This window comes from Cupressus sempervirens, chromosome 10 (genome assembly GCF_028749045.1).
Source record: "Cupressus sempervirens isolate cs-2001-9-10 chromosome 10, ASM2874904v1, whole genome shotgun sequence".
Classification (NCBI taxonomy): domain Eukaryota; kingdom Viridiplantae; phylum Streptophyta; class Pinopsida; order Cupressales; family Cupressaceae; genus Cupressus; species Cupressus sempervirens.
The window spans coordinates 527,035,790-527,049,866 of record NC_143127.1 but is presented as its reverse complement, the minus strand read 5'-3'; the positions used below and the strand labels follow the sequence as shown (position 1 = coordinate 527,049,866).

The 14,077-nt window shown below is 35.0% G+C and overlaps 1 protein-coding gene across 1 annotated transcript in view; it reads left to right on the top strand.

The window, feature by feature from the left end:
• The window catches only part of LOC149534966 (DNA binding protein), a 304,932-nt gene extending 293,451 nt beyond the window's left edge, over positions 1–11,481 (top strand). The window contains exons 12-14 of the mRNA XM_089805409.1: positions 10,145–10,549; positions 10,768–10,883; positions 10,976–11,481. Coding sequence (XP_089661535.1) covers positions 10,145–10,549; positions 10,768–10,883; positions 10,976–11,106 — 652 coding nt within the window. The 3' untranslated portion in view covers positions 11,107–11,481. The remainder of the gene's footprint in view (positions 1–10,144; positions 10,550–10,767; positions 10,884–10,975) is intronic.
• The last annotated feature ends 2,596 nt before the right edge of the window (positions 11,482–14,077 follow it).

The following is a 14,077-nucleotide window of genomic DNA, read 5'->3' as shown; positions in this document are numbered from 1 at the left end:
TGGACTTCCGCACTCTAGGCTGAAATATAATAGGCCCAAGCTCTGTATAAGAACGACTAGCACTAGGACAAGCACTAGAACTAGCACTAGGACGAAAGGGAGGCCTAGAAGAACCCTCTCCAATGCAATCTGTGGATGCAAATGCAGATGTAGGTGAGGGCGCATGGGAGCCAATAGCACCTAACTGTTCGAGTTGTCTTTTCTTATTTAACTTCTTTTGTTCCAAAGCCTCTAATGCCATATAACATTTTCTTTTAGCCTCAACGGTTTGTTTAGTGCACAGGGTAATATCATGTCTAGGTACGCCTGCAATATTTCTTAGATGCCACCCAAGTTTATTTCTTAACAAAAGAAACATTTTGTTTGATATTTTGTTCTCCCAAGAAATTCTTCAATACATATCCAAGCCTCATCCTTTTTAGGCATTATGGAAAATGAAAGCTAAGCCTACTACAATAAGAAAAATTCATTACAAACTTAAACTAAAAGAAAACAGCAAACCCTACATTATTTTTGAGCAAATTGTACAATTTAAAATCAAATAGATGTTTGCAATTTGTTATAAAAAGTTAAAAAACCAATTGTAGGGTTTGCAAGATTGCACCTTGCAATTTAGTAAAATAACATGTAGAAACTAAAAGACATTCAAGATTTATAAATGAATACTTAAAAAAATTGGCAAAAGAATGAAAAAGAAACTAACATAAAAAAAACAATCAACATTACCTCTTCCAAATGAGTTGACGAGTGTTGCTATTGGCTCCTTAAAGCTCCCAATGCAATCTTATGGCCTCCCCAAACTAATTTTTGATCTCCTTGATGCTCTTCTTTCTTGCAGTTTGCAACCCTATGGTTTCTCTTTTCTTTTCTTCTCTCTCACTTTTCCTCTCTTCTTCTCATACTAAACAATTATAAGGTCCTTTAGGGTTATAAGAAAGAGAAAAGACACAATAAAACATTAAAAAATTGTTTTAATTTTTATGTTTTTAAGTTGCAAATTCATGCTAGCCGTGGCGGATTTCATGCGCCGATTCATTGCGATTTCTAGCGATTTTTGCATGAATCGCGATTTTGGCAATTCATGCGATTTGTGCCCCAAAAATCGGCAAGCTGATTCACCAACTCACCAAAAATCGCCTAGCCTTAGTCTAATCGCCAAATCACCTGAATCGTTGTGATTCACATTACTCTAGTTGAAACTCTACTCATTTCTTAATACTCAAAATAATAACGAATTTACTCAGAGGGTATCTAATTTAAAAATTAAGGAAAATGTTAGTATATAGTGTTAGGCAAAACTTATTATTGTATTTTGGCTAGATTCATTTTTTGTCTCAAACATATATTAGCAAAAAACCTCAAAGACATTTCATTAATCCCTATTCGTTTCCCTATTTGAAATATGCATGGAAGACATTCATGAATCAATTTTCTTTTACATAAAACATTTTCCACTATTTTTAATCTTATAGGAAATATTTCCCACATTTTCAATTAATGGACCAAAAACATAATTCCACAAGATGAAACAATTTAAAAATCACAAAATTTTATAAATGCATAAACTTTACCTCATTAGATTTTACCGAAAATATGTTTTCGGAAACCATCAATACCATCCCTCGCGAAACCATGAATTTCATGTTCTCGCAACCCTTTTGGCACAAGCTTTGCGATATCGCAATAGAGATTAGGTTTAGGTTTTATGGATATATGAAATTCAATTCTTCTGCAACACCAACCCAATCACATCATTGCTCTGGACATCTTGATTGCTTCCTCAATCGTTAATTCTCTAGTGTTGCGTAAATTTGAGGGACATTGCCCCATAGTTTGATATGGAATCTATAGCAGATACACGGTTGTGTATTCAAATTATTGAAGTAGATATTCTATCATTGGATTCTTCATTCCAAGCAAACATTGCATTCACTGTGATGGGTGCCATACGATTTGGAGTGATGAATAATTAATTAGTTTGGAAGTGGCATCTCCAATGAATGTCTAGTAATTAGTCAACCAAATGCTTCCTTTTGGCTTAGAAGCAATCTGAGCTCTCTCTTGAGTAACTCTTCTGGATCAAATAATTGCTACCCTTGTGATGTGTTTGTGGGAGCAAACAAATGATGATTCATTTTCATATAAATAGTTGTTTTTGACCCTTCTTTCATCGTGAGGAGTCTAATGACCTCAAGCACTTGCAAAAGTATGATGCTTCAAAAGGATATGATTTGTTGTGAAGAGCTGAAACGATGGTCTCTTATGAATCTGCTTAAATGGGCTTCCAGCCTCCTTGTTCTACAGCTGCATGGTAATCATGGGTGGTCATCAAGACCACTAAAGTTTGCACAATTACAAGATGGGAAAATGTGTGCCACTGATGATGCAGATAGACCTTTTCACTTCTCAATCTAATTGATTCATGAATATAATTCTGCTGTGCGGTTTTAATCATTATCTCTGTGATTGAAGGAAGAGACGTCTGCTTATAACCATATTGTGAGAATTGAAAGAATAGGACATGCGCACAAAATATTCTTCCAAATTATTCCGCAGTTCATAATATGGTTAAATATTCACTGATCGATCTCTATCATCAATTAAAACTTTTGCCTTCTCCCAATATGCAATGCAGCACATTTCCTAATTAAAATGATACATGAATGATGATATAGTTTATTGGACGCATTCGGTTCATGCTTGTATATAATTTTGCTATATCGCAGGGTGAATCCTCTCCCTCCTGTGATTCAACAAAGAAGAATAGGGTTTCAAAATAATTGTTACAAACATTTATGGAGTCCATGTAAAAATAAAACTAATGTAATTTTAAAGTCAATTGTTTCACATTGATTCGAGCAACATAGATAAATTTAACCTAAAAAGTAATTGAATCAATGTTATCTCAATGGATTCCATTTTGATTCAATGCATATTTCGTAATTATATCTCCTTTAAAAATTTGTTTCAACATTTTGAGATATATTAAGGAATACACTATCATTGCTTATATTGCCTTTCAATTCTTATAGTCCCATCATTTACACATTTATTAGAAAGAATACTCAATGCATTTATTTTAAAAAAGGTATTACATGCGAACTCACAAAATGCATGTGGAAGCCAAATATCATATTTATATCCATCTCAAAATAATAAAACATTAGACAGTGTATCGAGACTTAAGAAAAATAAACTGCTAAGAAAGATAATATGCTCTTATTTTGAAATACTTTTCTAATAAAAATGGAAAGCCTTAAGAATTTTATGAAACAACTTCATGAAAGGAGGATATCAACTTTCAAATATAAACACATGAATAATGCTCCATTAAAATTTGACATGAATGTATTTCAACATGTATGAATTCAAAGAAATTTAGGTCTAGAAGAGCATACCTGGGGTAATTTTGAATTTTGGAAAAATATACATACCTGGAGATCGACCATCCTTTGCATGCATCTAACCTGACATCTGGGAGAGGGACATGTTTAATCATAGAGAAACTTACTTCTTGGGGATGATTTGGAACTCTAAATTTGTGGAAATTTAGAGCTCCATCATGAGGGATGCTTCCAGAATCCAATTCCAAGGAATCAGGCACAATACAGAGAAATGGATTTGTGGCTTAACAAAGTCACACTGGCAATAGAGGGTAACAGTCAGTTAGATTCACTCCACTAAGGGTATTTTAGCTATGATGCTAAGGTTCATGGTCCACGACGTTCTCACAATGCAGAAAATATATTGATGCCAGAGGTGCGATCTTTGGAATAGCTTAAGATTTTAATATTTCAAACCTCCTAACTTTCCCAAGATAAAATGTATTCAACCAAATCCTTTGCTCCTATATGTCGTGATTCATATGATGACATTGGCATCAAAAGTATCAAATAATGAGTCTTTATTGAATCAACCTTTCTAATAATATCCACAATACAAATGAAACAATATTGAGTCTTTATTGAATCAACCTTTCTAATAATATCCACAATACAGATGAAACAATATTGAACCTCCAAAGTCTACAATACCTTTATTCTGAAACTTATTTAATATCAAAAAGATTTATATCATCAAACATTCCTAGAATTCTAAATCTGACAATAGAACATATTTGCAAGTTTTTCTAATGGAATCTTCACAAGTTTGGCCCAATTGTGAACTTTTGTCATGGATCCACTATTAGAAAAAGTTCTATTTTTGTCCATCACGTTGAAGATTTCCATCCTCGTATCCAACTCCTTACAAATCATCATAAAAGTTCATCATCAAAAAACATGCCTTACTATAGCTCAAAACATTTTCATATAAAACCTCCAAACATATCTAGAAGATTAGGCCACATTCAGTATTTGCAAGGCCTCATTCAATATTTCTTTGCAGCTAGAGAAATTTATATAATAAATTGACTATTTTATTATTTTGTTATTTTTGCTTTAATCAATTAAAAGTCATCCTTCTGAAACAATATCAGCATTTGGATAGCTTAATCAATTAATTTAATTTAGCCACTTTCCCAAAATTTCAGGACATTACAGTCCTTTCCGCTTGAACAATTGATTGCACAATCAATTCTTTATGCACCACTAAGATCTTGAACCAGCTGTATGAAACCACTATATCACTCTGCTGCTCCACTCCAGCAATCAACATTGCTAAAACCTGCAACTCTTCTAAAGCATTCTCACGATTATGCTAGTCATATGTCTTGAAGTAAATATAATCATCCAAAGAAGCTAAATATGGCCATTCCAAAGCATTCCCACAATTATGGTAGCTCTTCATTGCAGATGCTAATAACCATTAAGAGAGCTCCCTAAGAAGCCGTTATGGATTACAACATACAGTTTCATTTAACCTAGCGGCGGATTCCAATTTAACCTAGCGGCGGATTCCAGTAATTGCTCAAACCCTTGCAGATATCGCTTTCATGTTCTACTTGAAAGCATTCAATTCAGATAAAGTTATGATTCAATCGATAGATGAGCATACGTTGGACGCCTATGGTGTAGCGATGGGTGCTGAAAATGATTTGATTGATGTTGGAAAGCTTCCTCCACATCTGCCTATGTCGTTTCCATAGCTGAGCACCCTGCCACAAGAAGCTACTCTAAGCACATCTTTGCCACCTCAATCCATGTGTTAATATTTGAATGTGCAAGAAGCTAGTGCATCTAGTGCAAGGGCACCTAGTAGGGCTCATGGAAGACCTAGGGCTCCTAGGTTATTTTGGCTTGTAGTGGTTCTAGCCACACCACTAGGATAATAATGTGACTAACTTAATCCTAAGTTGTGGTAGGTCAAGTGTGGGAAGCCTTATTAGGCCTTAGTTGCCCCTAGTTGCATGATTATGTCAAATAGGGTATTTTTGTGTTTTGGAGGGTAGAATGGCCAAATAAGTGTTTTAAGGTTCTTTTTGCATGTTTTAAGTCCATTTAAGGCTTTTGGTAAAGTTTGGGAGCATTTGGACCAAGATTGAGTGCAAAACTCTAAAAGATGTAAAAGTTGCTCAAAAATTGTCACATTTGAGCAACTTTGTAGATGAGGCTTGGTAACTGTCTGAAACAGTTAGGATGGGACTTGGGATGAGTATTTAAGGCCATCCTCGACCTATTGAAGGGGTTGGAAGTTTTAGCAAATTGATGTGTACGGACTGGACAACAAGAAATTGGTTACAGTTTATGCTTTCTGAGTATTTTGACACTTTCATGGATTGAACTTGGGTTTTCAGTGATTAGAAGTATTAGAGGAATTCATTTTAAGATTTTGTAGATCATTTGTTCGTGATTTTGTAAGGTTTTTGTTGGTTAATAAAATTCTTCTGCTTCTTGCCTGTTTGTTGTTTTGAATCAAGCAACTGAGCAAAATGGAGTCATATTGTACTCCTTGTACATATTGTACAGTGAAGGAGGGGCCCTGGAAAGCAAGGGAGACATTTTTGTGGTGATGCCCTAGGCGAGCCAGTGATGCATGTCTAGTGATCATAGTATGCAGTAGAGGTGTTAGGAGGGATTGAATGCTTGGATTGCTTCAATCAAAGCTTGAAGTATGATAGAGGAATGTATGGTGAAGCCCCAACTTCAATTGGAGACAGTGATGAAGGTCCAATGGAGGGTAAAACTTGTTTCTTGACATACAGGCCCAACACCTTGTAAAACCCTGATTTTTAGGCACTAGTGTAGACCGTATAGTACGGATGTTTTGGGAGCCCAAGACCTCAAGAATCCTTTAGAGCTCTGAAAAGGGTGCTCGAATCCATGGTTAGGTTACCCCCTTGTTAAGGAGTTTTGCAAGCTAATTAGGATTTTCACCAAATGGAGGGTTGATCGCTTGTAGCCCTATTGCAAGCATTTTTGTACAAAATTGCATGACTCTTAGAACTTGATTAGGGTTTCAATACCAATTGTGGCTCTAAGTCTTGAATGGGATCCTAATGCCTTCCTAGATGACCTTTTCTTTCATTTGGAGTGTTGGTTGAGATGTTGGGATTGGTGGTGGAGTTGGTGTAAGCAAGAAGGGGCTAAACAAGCGTAGGAAGTAATGCAAGAGTTGTTGTTCTACCAAATTGGTGTGCACTAGTTGAATGGGTTAGGACCTCTTAGATAGGATCCTAAGGAGAGTAGAGTAACTAGAAACCCTATTAGGTCGAGAGAAAGACCTAAGGAGACCCTAGCAGAAACTAGGGTAGGAGCAAGACTAGTGTTACATCAGCATCCCTCCTCTTCATTGGTCATAGAGACAAATGACATGAATAACATGTTGTAGACCTTCTCAATTGAGATAATCAACATTAAGAGATTATAGAGAATACCTCCCAAGCCTCTATATCAAAGTTACCAAAGGGGAAGACCACCATATCAAGAGAACCAGTACCAGGGACCTTAAGTCAAGCAACCAACCATAACTTTGAAAACAACTCATTCTAGTTCCTACCCCTTTGCAAGCTATACTGCCTAACAAGAATTGAGGTCTAGTTGTTGGCTATAATAATTTGGCAAATGACACCAATGCTTGGTGCTTCCCATGAAACAAATGTACATATGCCTCAAAATTGTTTGAGGGGAAAACTTCAACATAAGATGACGGAATAAAGAACTCGAGGGGATCGCACCCAACCTTGGTGTCTATGCTTATTCATCCCCTGGGATAGAAAATGCCATGCTCACGGCTTAAATGTCAGGTATGTTGCTTGAGCAAGAAGACAAAATAGCTCAACATCACATGCTTTTATTTGGATGAAAAGCGAGGATGTAGTGTTTTCTCACAAGGCATCTTTGTTAAAAGCTCCACTAGCCTAATATGATTATAACACTGGCTCTAGGGAGATACTCATTGAAGAACTAGTGTGTGAAGTGTAGCAGCTTGAGGTGACCTTTGAAAAGGAGCCTTATCATGCTACTTTTTGTGCAATTATTTAAAAGCCCAAAGCAACTTTTTCTTGTGAGCTCAAAGAGGTTAAGATCTACAATGTTCCCAAATTGCTCCCGGCTGTAACACGCAATGTAATGTTCCCGAATTTCTCCCTGTTGTAACACACATAGAGCTTGCCAGGAAAGCATGCTGCACAAAATGGCAATGTGGATTTATCCTGCACATGGAAGATGGATGAGGTATAGATATTGCAGACAATAGGAGTGTTCATATGTTTGGCAGATGCACCTTATGGTGAAGAGAGATCCAATACAAAATTATGGCATGAGTCCATAAGGGGAGGCGTACAAGATTGATGGGGGAAATTAGGGCTGTTGTATGGTGATTTAAGAAGGATGATGGCAATTATGTCTTAGTGTGTATGACAAAATGGAGCAGCTATGTTGTATGGTTGGAATGAATAATGCACAATGTAGGGAGAAGAATGTGTGAATCATTGTCGTGTATCCCAAACTTGGCCCTTGGTTTTGGCAATAGTAAATAACATGTTATCAATCTGCAAGCACAATATACATTTCAGTTCCAGATCAGCGATCTACGCTAGACTGTAGTGTTGATCAATGCCAACAACCAAGAATATAAGAAAATAATTCTAATCGTACAATTGTGAATAAGCATGTAATGTTTGGCAACATGATTTGGTGGATTCGCACACACATTAGAACTCGAGAGATCAAAATGTCAGCGACACAAAAATAATTATATATGATCCAATAATTCAATGTTACATTAGCATCAAACAAGATTCAAGTAGATACAAATAGTTGTCAAATGATGACGATTAACAATTTGGCACATATAGTGAGATATTTGAATGATGCCTCCAATGATAGAATAGGCTGGCGCAAAACCACCGAAGTTGCTATAGGCAGAATAGGCAGGGTCTTTCACCTTTGAAATTGCACACAACTTCCTTATCCTTTAGCCTCTGGAAATACAAAGACAAATCCAAATTTAATCCATCATCATTGACAATGCCAAGCCACTTAATATACAGGCCACCAAAAATCTAGGGGATTACAATAGCTCTTGGCCCATATTTATTATTTTATTAACTTGGCCCCATATTTATTTATTAAAATAGTTAACTAAAGGCCTTTTTATTATTTGATTTAAATTTTGGGACCAATCAATTAATTTAATTAAATATCACATTTAAAAATTGGGGATATCATAAGATCCAACTACTCGTAACAGTCAATACGGTTGAACAGTTGAAAAAAGCCCTTGCTAACGTATCTTAATGGGACATCTTAGCCATTTCGAAGTAGAAATCTCTATTGTAGGAAGGCGTGGAAGGATGCAAGAAATAACTGCAAGCTAGGATGGTTGCAGAGCACAGTTAGACGAAGGACAGAGGATCAAATACAAGAAGACAAGGACAATGTTGATGTGACTTTTGGGAACACTCCAACATGCAAAAAATCCTAAGTATTATATCCTCTCTTGAACAAGTAAACTCCAAATGCTAAACAATATGGCAATTTTTTGATCATATTCATTCCATCTCACAAGATCATTGCAACTGCTAGAGTCCAACGTGGCAAGCTACATGAGATATCTTACTTCAAAAACATCTTGGATATTGCCTTGCGTTCATAGCCCCAATGAGGTTATTGCTATAATTCCCGCAGACATTGCTCTTTTGCTAGCAATGCCCCGATAGAGATGTTTGTTAAATTCCCCAAGTTAAATACTTCAATATTTCTATTCATTTTTACTTTTTTTGCTTCTCTTTTGATACCACCTTTTCATATTTTCATTTTGGCTCATAAGTAGTGAAGCTCATAAATGGTTTGAAAATCTCAGTGGCATTGAAGCAAAAGTTTAGATTTTTCACTAGTCACGACTCACGACTTCTCAAAATTCTCAATGACGTAGAGACATTAATTATGTGTGTAAAATATAGTAATTAAACAATTTAGATATTCAAATTCAATGGGTGATCTCTCCAAATTGAGGAAAAATCCTAACCAAATGATGAGGTTAGCAAGAACAATTTGGAACTCAGTCCATAAAGAGATATCCAAGAAATAAACCGAAGATACCCAGCAGAAGTGCACCACTGTGTGTTTCAAGTACATGGCTTTTGGGTCCCTTGAAATTAAACCTAGAAAGTAGGAAAACTAAACTAAAGCAAAGAAAACCACTACAATCAAGTGACTCTAGGAAAACCAAAAGCAAACTAAATCTAACTGCTAGACCAGTAAAACTTCTTGGGTCAAATGACTCAAGGTGGATCTACTACCCATCTTAAGCTAAACAAACTAAAGCAAGCTAGAATTCTACAACTAAACAACCTGAGCCACTTAAAGATCTTGAGCCAAATGGCTCAAGAAAAATTGATGACTCAGCTCTTCAAAGCAAACTAAATTAAACTAGACAAAAGGAAGCCTGCAACTAAGTTTGTATGTTGACACTTGTCCTATACACCTTTGAAGCTTTCAAATCAATTCTAATATGTCTAAAAACTTCATTATTTATTTTTTCATTTTCTGTTCATTGAGTCTTGAGTGTCTTGTGAAAGAAGCATGGAATGGATAAAATGTTATGATTAGTTTATCTCATTTCAGCAAATAAAAGCCCCTAAATTTTAGCACTTCTTGCAGAAATCTGTATTGCTTCATTTTACATAGCACACCTGATAATATTTTATATTTGTTTTACTACATTTGCATGGACTTCTTTTATGAGAGATTGCTTGTTTCAGGGATGTATCAAGGCGTGTTATGCTTTCAAACTTCTGTAGTGTGGATTACAACATTTTTCAGTCTATTGCTTTGGGTTATGTGACACCAAATGGGCAACACAATATGGGATGGAGTTTTACAGATCATGAACTTCTAGATATGGCTAAGAATTGCAAGGACTCAAAAGACAATATGGTGTCAAAAGAAGAGGAAGAATCAAGAACAGGGAACAAATTTCCCCCTTCCCATACAGATTTCTGTGAAGAAACTGCCGCAGTCTGTCTTCTGGTACTTGCTGCACCATATAAAGATGAACTTGAGAGAAATCAAGACCAACATTATGATGGACTAAAGCAAAGAGGATTGTGGAGGTTTGCATTGCTAAAAAATAATGTTTTGCTAGTGGGGAGTATTTTTGATAAAAGGTATATACCCATCTATATGCATATGTGGATTTTTAGCACACAAACGAGGCAGTCATATCTAAATAATAAGACTTGTGAATTCTTCCTTTCATTACTTAGGGAAGTTTGTTCCATTTAAATATTGTATTTTATTATTTAGTATAGATTACTAGTACTCAAATGTTAACTTGTATATAATGTATTTCATAATATTTCCATTACTATGGTTCAATGTGCAGTGCTTCTGCTGTATCTATGTTATCCCAGAGTGGAGTTATAGGAACGTCTGAAGGTTATATATACATTTGGGATGCATTGACCGGAAGAAAGATTTTTGCTTCAAGAGACTTTGAAGGTAGTGAAGATTAAGTAGAATACAGTTATGTTAAGGCTGTTATCATGTGAAAAATATTGTTTGAGAAACTAACTATTTTAAATGTCTTCAAGGTGTGCATATCACCTGCATCTCACAGAATCAAATGCCAGGTGCATTTGCAGTTGCAGGGAGTAATAATCGGGTACTCCTTTACATGCAAGTGTTAAGGCCATCAAATAGGTACATGTTGGGAAACAAGTGAATTGAACAGTATTCTACAGCATAGCATCTAGGTATCTCATTAATTGGTCCCAATATTTTTTGTAAACATCGAGCACAGTATAAAATTGATCATATGTGATTTATGTGAAATAGTACAGATGCTCCAATGTTCTTTACTGAATGCTTATTTTTTATATTCAATAGTTTTCAAATATTTACTTGCATTGGCTTGAGATGCAAGCAGAGCTGAGTTTGAAGTTGGTTCTTGTGATCCCATGCAATACTGCTTTTTATACTTTTTAAAGAAAACATCATGTAGTATTGATGGTAGCCACATATGTTAGAAGCTTTTTGAAGACCAGACTGTGGACTGAAGTTTTGCAAAAAGTATAAATTGAGAGCTTTTGTGGTATTAGAGGGCAGTGATAAAAATTACGTTTTCTCCTGGTTTTTAACTTTTCTTGAAAAGTGTCTTAGAGGTTGCACTCAAGGTCATAGACACCATGTAGTCTTGCTTTCTTGATTTATTATTTTTTTCTAAAGCTTTCTTGAATTGTCTGAATAAACTATGCTCTAATTGTTTATGGACTTGGTTTGTCAAAACATTATCCAGTGTTACAAAACCTTGAAATAATGGTAAGAAAAATTAGTTTTACAATTTGATATAAAACTAGATTCGGATATGAAACATTGCATAATTGAATTATTAAACTCTCACATTAGCTGTCATAAGTAACAAATATCAATTTGTAGTATATTTTCCATTGTTTACTGAGGTTAAATAGTGACCTAGTTTTTTGAATTTGACAATTTCAAATAGTTGTATATTAAGACCTTATGCAATTTTAATTAATTTTGATAGTAAAATGAATTAAAAATGTGAAAGATGAACATGGTTATATTGTAGCTACTTAAAAACTTTGGAATGAGATTTTTCCATTGTTCTAATACTGGGTGTTCTAATTGTTCCTAGTTGCATTTTTCATGGTTTTAGTTTTGCTGGTCTTCTTTAACAACCTTGTTCTTGCTAGTAGTTTCCTCAAAAAATTTCCCTTTTTATTAGGGAACTACTCAGGGACATGTCCTCGGCCTAATTTCCCCCGTCCTAATACTGGGATGTTTTAGGAACTTGGAGACAACCAGGGGACATCCCCTACACATACCCATTTTTTGAAATTTTGGTGGAGACATCCCAGAAACTTGGAGATAACACCCCCAAAAAGGGGGACACATGGCATCTGGGGACAAACAAGGATGCCATAGCTATCCCCCAACAGTACTTGGAATGACCATCTATTACCAATGTTTTACTGACAAAAAGTTTTTTAAAATGCTAATTTGTTTTGCTTTATGGGGGTCAATTTATGGGCCCTGCCTTCTTACATGTCTTTAAAAGCCTAAAAAACTTGGCTTATACTTGCATATTCTCCATTCTTTTTACATGTATTAAATTTTCAAGTTTTTTACTTCTTCTGTCTCATTGACAACAAGGTTAAATACAAATGTAGAAATAAATTTAGTGATAGTAGATTTGGAGATAGGACAAGAGTTCAAATGATAATCTATTTAAACAAGCAAAAAAAAATAGTCACGACATTAAACTCTATACGATAGTAGTCGTGGCTTTGCAATCACATAAACATTAACAAACAAAGATGTTGGGTCATTGTAGATGCTCATAGCAAGATTGGATTCTTTTCAAACCTACACATTGAATAATTGTTGCTTCAAACTAAAAGGAAGGCAAAGTGCATACATGCTTCCAAATGCTAAATCCATCAAGAGAGAAGATGCTGAAAAATTCCTTAAAAAACCCTTAAGCTATTGCAATCTAGCTAAACACATATGAAGTCAGATTTCAACAAATAAACTCACTACACAAGATATACGTGGGAAAACCCTTGAGGGGGAAAAACCCACCCTCCAAAAGCCAAACTCAATTGTATTATCAATTATCAACGACAATAATTACAATACAATCCTTGAGCCAATGCTCATCAGGGGAAATTACAACAACAAAGAATTTTAGACAATATTCGGCACTTAAACACTCTTTAGAAGATATCCAAAACAACCATACAAAATGCACTAAGGGGCTACATATTTTATAGAGCTTAATACAAGTGGATAAGCCCATGGTTTCCAAAACCATCTCTAATACCAAAGAGGTATGTGATGTCAACTTGCTAAAACAAAGACATGTTGCACATAGAAACTTCTAAAATATCTCAACCATAACAATCATCAATCCACATGCAACACTTATCTCACACCACTAGTCAATAATAAACTCCACCATAAATATAAATTGCCAAACATTAAGTCTCCATGACTCGTCCACCGAATTAGTAACTGTCATAATCATTACATAGATTCAACATAGCAACTTTTCCCACTAGCTCAATAACTTTAGGACTTTTAAAATGGGCTAAATGAAATAAATAAATAAATAAAATGTTTGGACTCAAAGGTTGAGACACCTTTATCCTAACATTCTTGCACTTGTTGAAGACTTTGTTGTCTTGCATTTTATCACCACAACATGTAAGATAACAATATAAAACTTTTTCATCTTAGTTTTGCATTTCTCTGAGATGGTTCATTATTTAATTGGCCAACATTGAACAATCAATTGACCCCAATTTCTATAATGAATCATTTTACTGAAAGCTTTTGTCAAGTCCTTTTAATTTTTCATTATATTAAGCCTATGCTTGATTTTTGAAGTTTCCAATGTTATTTATTACATTTTTGCATGAGTGTTTAGTTGTTTTTAGTATTTTTGTTTTATCCAATCTCTTGATTTCGGTTATCCCTTCGATTCGGTACATTTTAGGGCTTAATCAAACTTAGTAGTCAAAATATATGACCATTAAAGTGCCCAAGAAGTGGACTCTCTAAACGCAATCACATATTTAAAATATCAATTTTATATTTTAATGTTGGCATTCACTTTTTTAAAAATATAGCATAAATTGTCTTTATGTTATGTTTTTAAGTTGCTTTATCAC